Raw genomic sequence first — 9821 nt, forward strand, 5'->3', positions numbered from 1 at the left:
CCACCGCACTCCACCCTGGGCAATAGAGTGAGACTCCGTCAATAAATAAATAAGAAATAAATAAATAAGAAAACATACAATCATGCCAGTCAATCAAATCCCAGCATGCCAATGTGTGATCTTGGGAAAGCTTTTTAAACTCTGAGCCTCAGAAAAAATGAAAATACTAACTTCTCAGTGTTGGTGTGAGGATTAAATGAAATAAGACATGTATTGAACTAAGAAAAGTGCCTACATAGTAAGCAATCAATAAACATTTAACTCTTTAAATACAAGGTCTAGTTATATAAAGAGCTAAAATTAGCTTAAATATTTTCCATGTTAAAATGTTTGAACAATAATTGCAAATGAATCTTTTGGACAGTCCAGGACATTTTATATAAACACATTGTACTTTGTGAATATTTCCCTTTAGTTGAACGACTTCTCTATCTGGTTTGTTGTGTGTTCATTCTCTCTTTCTTTCCATTATATTTTTCTAGATTGAATCAGCAGAAGTATCTGGAAACAGTGTGGTGTGCAGCTTTCTTCAGTATATGGAGAAGTCAAAACCTTGGCAGAAAGCTTGGTGTGTGATCCCCAAGCAAGACCCTCTTGTGCTGTACATGTATGGTGCCCCCCAGGTATCTAAACCACATCTGTCTGAAGGGATAGATGCCCTTAGGGGCAAGGGGAAGCAAGTGGACGGTGGACTCAAAATCTGTAGAACAAGAGTTCAGGCAGTTTCACTGTTTCATTAAAATTGAAAAATAATGAGTAAAGTTCAAGTTTGTTGTTTAAGCTGATTGATTCATTTTATAGCCTATGTTTTCTTCAGTCTATGGATCGTCTGTCCCCTTTCTTGTCTCATTCAATGGATTTGAGAAAAGGTGAGTTGAATTAGGAATGAGCATGAGGAGGAGGGGAAGTAAGATGGGAGAAACAAGTCTTTTTAATGATAGGAAACATTAAGAAAAGACTCTTTAATTTTGTTTTTTGTTGTTGTTGTTGTTGTGTTGTTGTTTTCTTTGTGATAGCGTTTTGCTTATATCACCCAGGCTGGAGTGCAATGGCGCCATCTCGGCTCACTGCAACCTCGACCTCCCGGGTTCAACTGATTCTCCTGCCTCAGCCTCCCGAGTAGCTGGGATTACATGTACCCACCACCACAACTGGCTAATTTTTGTATTTTTAGTAGAGATGGGGTTTCACCATGTTGATCAGGCTGGTCTCGAACTCCTGACCTCAGATGATCCACCCCCCCGGGCCTCCCAAAGTGCTGGGAATAAAGGCGTGAGCCACCGCGCCCAGCCAATTTTGTTTTTTATTTTATTTTTTCTTTTTGCTCAATGGCTAGATACCTGAAAAAGGTGTTTAAGAGGAAGGGGAGCTTAAAATCAATCTTGCATTATCATTGAGTAACAATTTTTTGAGAACTCCACTTCTATGGATCTGAGATAAATCTATGGGAACAATGACATGCAGGTTTAGCTTTTAACAAGAGCAGCACCAGGTCCTGTGATTGTGTTGTGCTTGAAGAATCAAATGTACAACACTTAAACCAGTTATGCGTTTACTCTGAAATATAAAAATTTTAAATATACCTGTTATATTTCAGTCTATAAATTAAGGGCTGGTAAAATTATTTTATTTTGAAAATAGACTGAAAATGAAAGGCTATATAGCTTACTCTCCTTTATTGCTTTTCCTATAAGCTTTCTATGTCCATAAATAAGTTGATGAGGGAATGAATGAATCACGAAATAAAACTGCCTTTAGTAATGAGATAATCATTAATGTTTGCTGGTTTAATACAGTATGATGGTGACTGTTTTCTTCCCCTTTTCACTGAAGGAAGAGTTGAATGGGCTCTTTCACAGAGAGGAGGGTGTAGTGTCTCAGAGTCCTAGCTGATTTGGGTGTCAGCTCTCCTTCATTCAGCTAACATTATCAGTGGCCTCACGTACAGGCTCTGTACTAAGCAATGGGATTGCCCTCTGTGCCCATGGAGAACTCACTGTTTAAGTCTGTTTGGAACAGTGGTAGGAAGAGAGATGTAGTAGGAGCAAGGGACACATTTAACAAGCGAATACATCTCCTGCTTTTAATGTCTGATGTTTTTGTTTTAGGACGTCAGAGCCCAGGCCACCATTCCCCTTCTGGGCTATGTGGTGGATGAAATGCCAAGGAGTGCAGACCTGCCACACAGTTTCAAACTGACCCAGTCTAAGTCTGTGCACAGCTTTGCTGCAGACAGTGAGGAACTGAAGCAGAAGTGGCTGAAAGTCATCCTTTTAGCTGTCACAGGTGAGACACCAGATGGTCCAAATGAGCATCCAGCTACCTTGGATGATCATCCTGAACCTAAGAAAAAATCAGAATGCTGAACTCCTCAGGACCAGCCACAGTGTGGAGGTCTCAAGACTTACAGCTCAAGACATTCCCAGCTCTTCTTACACATCTGCTAGCACTTTATGTTGAAAAATATAGGCTCACAAATGCATCTTTTGAGGACTGTTTTCCTATGTTTATGTACTCTTAGTGAAATTAGTGTGCAGAGTCATTCTACCGATAAAGTTTTGAAAGAATGTGAAAACTGGAGCATTTTTTGAGCTATTCCTTGAATATGTGTTTTTTTGTCTTGAAGAAATGGTATCAATTGATTCTGTCACCGTCAGGTTAGAATAAGCACTTTGATTTAAGAAATCCTTTCATGTCTTCTCTTTCACATGTAGGACCTGGAACCGTTTGAAAGATATACCTCCATGTTGCCAAAATAGATCCATGGTGAAAAATACAGGGACAGTTTAGGCTATTGTATTAACTTATTGAATTTAGTTTATAAGTCTTTAGCTGCATAAATGATGTCTGTTCTTTTAAAACAAAAGGACAAATTGTTGTGTTCAGATTTTGGATTTATGAAGAAGAGAACTTGTTTTTGTAGAAATACTCCTAAGAATATCTTAAGTATATAGCAATTATGTATATATAGTATTGAATATATATATTATACATGCTTTTCTCTTTAGCTTTGGGTTCACATTCATCTCTAATTTATTTTTTAAATATAAAGCATGGTTTATCTTGGAATTGAGCAATGTTCTAAACTGAAGAAATGTTTTGGTGATTTATGTTTTGCTGATTGGCATTTGAGGGTATTGATATTTTTATAATAAGCGGTAATTTATGTGGCATGGGATATATTTGTGAATTCCAACCATATTTTTAAAGTACCATTTTTTGTTTCTGTGCCTATTTAAAACAGTGCCTCTCTTAGAAGGTGCTATTAATATAAGATGAGGGTTCAGTTAATGCTTCAGTCTTGATTATTCTAAGATTAAAGTGCATTTTGGTCACTGGGACAGTCAAAGTTGTACAGGTTATTTTACCTTTTACGATCCTGTAATTGTTGCAGTAGTTAACATCAGCATGTACAAAAATTTTCACCAAAACCCAAACTTTAGGAGACACCTGACCTTTTACAGAACTAGGATATGTGGAAACCACATTTATTGTAATGTTTTTCTTTTCCATAAGATGATTGAGCATGGTTAAATGAGGTCTCTATATAATAAGCACTTAAGATAACTGTGTGGGGCTTTTCCTTTGTCCGAATGAAACAAAATCCACATGTGATAACCTATGTTTGGGGCAGGAGCTGGTCACGTGGTTCCTTGTCATGAAGGCTGCTCTTCACTCTGTTGTACTCGTGATTAAAATCTCACACTGTTTACTATTTAACTTAATCCTTTTCTCAAATTAAACCTTTTTTTATACTGTCATACCCCAAGCATTCTCACTTTTTAATGTACCAGTCTGCTAGAAATCTACAAGAATGACCCCACTATCTTTAGTATGTAAGGATTACACCTTAGATGTAGAATAGAATTTGAGACTGCTACACATTTGTTCAGGCCTTGTTACTTTACGAAATATCTTATTTTTTCCACCCCAAAGGAGCAAGTGAACCAATTATTGCTGACATAATTAGGTTCCCTTCCTCCATAAAAGGAATATCAGCCATGATCATTAACATTAAACCAAATACATGGAGACAAAAAGAGATAAAAGTAGTTTCTTAGGCCCTATTAAATCAGGGAAAGACTAGAAGAAAATTTACATTGCTTCTCTTTTTTAATGGCCAACGGGGTTATGTGTGTGATATATACTCAGAGTGGTTTTTTGGAAAATTAAACTATAGCTATAGATGATGCTTTGGATCTCAAGAAAAGAGAAGCAATGGAAATATAGAATGATTAGCAGGGGAAGAGGACTTTTTAAAGTGTGGCTAGAACAGTGGTAATGTGTGGGCCAATGGGAAGATTTATGAGTCAGATTATTTTTGAAAACTATTTTCAAAAGCAAGAAGACTACACTTTCCCTACCAAAACAGAAGTAACATGAACACACTTAAGTTTTGGCTGAATAAATATCAATGTTACTTAACTTAGATCATTGAAAAAATACTCATATAAAGATAATGTTTATTGTCATGCTCTTAACAGTTATTATCTTTAATTTTTTAAATGAGAAGCAGTAATACTAGAAGAGAATTTCCGGTTATCTGGTCACCGTATTCACTTTCCACCCCACATTCTTCAGCTAAACACAAAGAGAAGCAGTGAAACAACCTTACCTGCTTCTCTCTTATTAAAGAATCACTGATGTTTTTACTCAATGAAAGGTAAAGGAATTCTGTTAGCCATTTATTAAACAATTCAACCAAGAGACCTCAAAGTGTGATTGATGATAAGGATAATCAAAGCCTTTTCCTTTCCAAGATACTTGAGCAGTTATGACAAACTGAACCTAAAAATATCATTGGTTGCTTTCCCATTAAAACCAACGTCCCTGTGGGTCTTAATTCTTTATTTTCACTCATTTGGTGCTTTCCAAGTCATCTTTTCTTTAAAGTGTCCTTCCTCCAAACTTTACAAAGTACTTCCTTGACAGAACTACTGTTCATTACAAAACATTTCAATATTTTAAGCTTAAATTTTGCTTTTGCTGAAAGCCTACCATTTGGCATGTTAAGTATGAAATATAGTGCAGACTTTTATCTTGGTTTTAAGTGGGGCTCGATAAGAAAAAACACCAGCCACTTTTGTAATAATGGCATCACAGTGTCATCATGTATGCAAGCAATAAAACTCTTCAGGGTATGGTTTTATACCAAAAATTTAATATGAAGCCTCTTGCCACAAGAATATAGAGAATTATATTAACTTTCTAGATGTGATACGGTAATTCAAATTGCAGAGTATAAGGAAGGGAGATGGGAAGGGGGATCATTCCTTGGATTTTAAATAACTATCAAGAACATTTTTACTTTAACAAAGTAAATGGATAGAAAAAGCACATTTTGTTTTCCATGAAGTTTAATTTGACGTCAGGTTTGTGTACTTATCTTCACTAGGCGACTTACCCCAATTTTTTAAAAAATTAGTAAACTTTTTACAGAAACTAACCTTTTAAATGTACCCTTTCCCCATATATATACACATACACATTAGGATTTTTTTTTTAAGAGCACTTGTTCTAGTTATAAATGTATAAAGAAAATGATAAAGTTTGTGGTACTGGAGGGTTGTTAAAGATTCTTTGATGCCTTCTAAAAACTTTTATCAAAAATCCTTTTGAGCTCACAATTCTGTTTTACTTTTCCTTGTCCCTGCTTTTGGAAACAGGGTTGTTGCTTTTGTTTTCTGGTTCTATTCAAAGCCTTAAGTTCTTAATCTGAGCATATTGTCTGTGATACATTTCTGATGATCTTTCTGGACTAGATACATCCTGAGTAGCAAGCACCAACTGGAGCAAGTAAACTTCTAGGGAACAATTGTCTTGGGTTTTACAGGTATCTTTGCTATAATGCAGAGTAGATTAATGAAGATTTCCTATATCATATGATATTTGTGTTAGTGGGTCTAAGATTAAGCACATGATATTTATAAGCTAAAATTAAAAGGCAAGAATGTCTTAATGTTTTCATTCTTAAATTTTGTATTCTCCAAGAATGTATTAGTATATGAACTGTGGCCAACCAGTTCCTGTTCTTTGGACTGTATAGACATCTGTAGTGGATCGTGTTGCTTCCTCATTCTTACCAATTCTATTAGAATCAAACCTACTTGTTATTTTCATACTATTATCTACTATAGATTCTCAGCTTTAGAAAATGACTATGATACATAAAGACCACTAGGTCAACTTAAAAACCCTTTCTGTGAATTTATACATGTATGTATATATGTAAAAACACTGTTGATTTCAATTCTGTCTTTCCATAGAAATGAAGTTTTTCTATCAAAGTTGTTTAACTTAAATATTTTAACATAAATTATTACATGGATCTTTATGTATAATTCATCCTTATATATACCCCTTAATTGCATAGTCATGAGAAGATAACTTGCCTTCTTTACAGAAAGGGCAGAGAGGAATAAGATAAGAAACAAGCAAGAATGAAGAGAGGTGGGGGGGGAGAGACTGCTGGTCTCCAGACCACAGAAATGTATTTTAAAATAAGAGGAAATATTTTAACTGCAGAAGGGATATAAAATATAAATCTATGTAATTACATGCTGATGAGATCCATTGCACCCAGGCTTTTGACCTTGGCCTGTAGATGCTAGACTATGATATCTTGTTACTCTTTTTCTCCTTTGGGCTTTTACAAAATAATTTCATTCTCAGATTATTTTCTATACTGTTTACTGAGGCAAAAAAAAAAAAAATCTGAAGTCAATCATGGTCTTCTACTTTCTGGACTAAGCATTTGGCAGAATGCAGTATCTTTTCCTGTGTTTTGACATGAAATAGCACATGGCTTCTACAAGATAGTTTTAACTTGTTGGGGTCACTGGGAGTTATATGATGATCAACCCCTTTTCCTAAAATTCATTGTGGTAGTTTTAGTGGAAAACGTAAATCAAGAAATCTTATATCGTATTTTAATAAATGAATACCAAGTACATAGTGAAATATAGGTTTGGGAAGAAACTAGTCTGTGGGGACCATTGTAAGAGAATCACATTATATATTACACAGTATATGGATATTGGAATGTATCACTTGGGGGGGGTTCTCTTCATTAGCAGAACAGTCATGTCTACCTGTATATAAGACTTTTTTTTTTTTTAACCAAACTAGCATTTCATTTTGTGAGTGACAATTGACATTTAAAAATAACATAGGCCGGGCATAGTGGCTTCCGCCTGTAATCCCAGCCCTTGGGAGGCCAAGGTGGACGGATCACTTCAGGTCAGGAGTTCGAGACCAGCCTGGCCAACATGGTGAAACCCCGTCTCTACTAAAAAAATAAAATAAAATAAGCATATCTGGGCCAGGTGTGGTGGCTCACGCCTGTAATCCCAGCACTTTGGAGGCTGAGGAGTTTGAGACCAGCCTGGCCAACATGGCAAAACCCTGTCTCTACTAAAAATACAAAAATTAGCCAGGTGTGGTGGTACATGCCTGTAATCCCAGCTACTCGGGAGGCTGAGGCAGGAGAATTGCTTGAACCGGGGAGACAGAGGTTGCAGTGAGCCGAGATTGCACCACTGCACTCCAGCCTGGGTGACAGAGTGAGACTTTGACTCAAAAAGTAGAATAAGCGTATCTGGATTTTTCTTTTGAATTCTTGACTGATAAGTTTGAGAATGTATGTTTTTGGAATTCTACTCAAGTGTGACTCAAGTGTGAAAGTATACACAAGTAATTTTTCTTTTCTAGCTATGTGAATGTAAAATACTTGCAGATAATGTATATATTGTGTAACATATGTATATTTGGTCATAAAAGCAGATAATTGGAAACATTGTAAAATTAAGCACTTTAATTCCTATTAAATATTAAACATTTGTATCTTGTAAATAAACACATCCTTAAATTAATTCCAAAGCTTTACATGTTATTTCAACTCATGTTCAGTTCACAGTGATTTCGGTTGTCTGCTCAGGAAAGTTACTCCAGTAAGGTACTGATACTCCTACCTCCAACCTGCCCTCTGCCAAAAAAAAAAAAACCTGTGTAAGTCTTTCAAGAATAAAGCTTAGGACAGACTCAAAGTTCTCCAAGTGTAGAAACAGTGGCTTCTGTTTGTTATAGTTCCAAGTCTGGATCTCCAGCAACCGACAAAACAGTGCTGCTCCATACCCGAGGAAACGATTGCTTTGCTCCATAGTTTGTGGTATTTGCCTACATTCTAAAGGCTTACCCAGTCGGCCCACAGTGTCCGTGGGAGACTGGTTCCAGGACCACCCACAGGTACCCAAATCTCATACTCAAGTCCCTGAGTCCCTGCTCAAGTCCCTGCTCATACTCAAGTCCCTGAGTCAAACCTCTGTATTGGTAGGTTTTGCATCCTGATGGAATACCATGTTTCATCCACATTTGGTTGTAAATGTGGAACCCATCAATGCAGAGGGCTATTTATTGAAAAAAGCCCACATATAAGGACCCGTGCTTCAATCCTTTGTTGTTCAAGGGTCAACTGTGTAGTGAAACAAGCACGAAAAGAACTCGAACTGTTCAGGCCGGGTGCAGTGGCTCATACCTGTAATCCCAGTACTTTGGGAGGCTGAGGTGGGCGGATCACGAGGTCAGGAGCTGAGATGGCGCCACTGCACCCCAGCCTGGGTGACAGAGCAAGAGTCTGTCTCAAAAAAAAAGCCTTAGTCCTGCTCTTACTGGTCATATGACTTAGACAATTTACCTAAATCCCAACTATAAATTCTTGTGGTCATTACAAGAAACAACGCACTTGGTGACTATGAAACACCATGCAAATAGTATGTCATGGAACACTTCCGAGTTTCATACAGCTACTCTATTGACTTCAGCCTTTGTAAGCCCTGAAAAGGAATCCTAATTACTTTCACTGTGATTTCATAACTAAAACATTTCCAGGGATAACCCTTCATAGAAGCCTATTTGCTTTTTTAGGACACAAAGAACTAATCAACAATTTTTAAATTGATACTTTAAAGCAATTGGCATCAGCTGAAGGATTCTGTAAAATAAACTGCCCTTGGCTCACCAAGGGACCCAAATGTGGTTTGGGTCCACATGACATCAGAGTGGCATAATTCAAGGCTTCTCAAACTCTAATGTACACATGAATCACCTGGGGATCTTGTTAAACCTGCAGACTGACATAGTGGCCTGCGATGCAGTTCTAACAAGCTCCCGAGTGGTGCTGCTGCTCCTCAAACCATCACTGGAGTACCAAGCTTAGTAGAGTGGGAAGGACTTAGTGTCCGAGACCATTGACTAGAAATCCCTGGCTCTACCACCTATGTTTGAACCTTGAAGACCTGTGAGACTTAAATGAGACAATCATACATTGTCTGGCCCATATGAGGTATTCAGTTCATAATTGTTAACAGAGATAATTTTTGTTAATTCAAAAATGTGCAGCCCTGACTGCACATTTGAATCACCTGCAAAGTAGTTAGAGCCATTCCCTAGTCCCCATCCCCATGCCCCTCAAAAAACTTTATTTATTTATCTGGATTGGCCTCTGAATAATAGTCGGTTCAAAAATTCCCCAGGTGATTCTGATGGAAAGCACTGAATGAATGTTTATTCAGTGCTTAGTTCTGTGCTAAGTACTATATTTACATTATCACATAAAAGCCTCACAATAACATTCTAAGATTCAGATAAGAAAACAGATTTGGCCGGGCACGGTGGCTCATGCCTGTAATCCCTGCACTTTGGGAGGCAGAGGCAGGTGGATCACTTGAGGTCAGGAGTTCAAAAACAGCCTGACCAACATGGTGAAACCCCGTCTCTACCAAAAATACAAAATTAGCCAGGCATGGTGGTGCACACCTGTAATC

The 9821-nt window shown here is 37.3% G+C and overlaps 1 protein-coding gene across 1 annotated transcript in view; it reads left to right on the forward strand.

Annotated features, from left to right (window-relative positions):
* The window catches only part of FGD4 (FYVE, RhoGEF and PH domain containing 4), a 276256-nt gene extending 268385 nt beyond the window's left edge, over positions 1–7871 (forward strand). Inside the window, exons 16-17 of the mRNA XM_011955160.1 lie at positions 483–623; positions 2109–7871. Of these exons, the coding sequence (XP_011810550.1) occupies positions 483–623; positions 2109–2366 (399 nt within the window). The 3' untranslated portion in view covers positions 2367–7871. The remainder of the gene's footprint in view (positions 1–482; positions 624–2108) is intronic.
* Positions 7872–9821: the final 1950 nt, after the last annotated feature.

Source organism: Colobus angolensis, unplaced genomic scaffold, assembly GCF_000951035.1.
Source record: "Colobus angolensis palliatus isolate OR3802 unplaced genomic scaffold, Cang.pa_1.0 Scaffold397, whole genome shotgun sequence".
NCBI lineage: Eukaryota > Metazoa > Chordata > Mammalia > Primates > Cercopithecidae > Colobus > Colobus angolensis.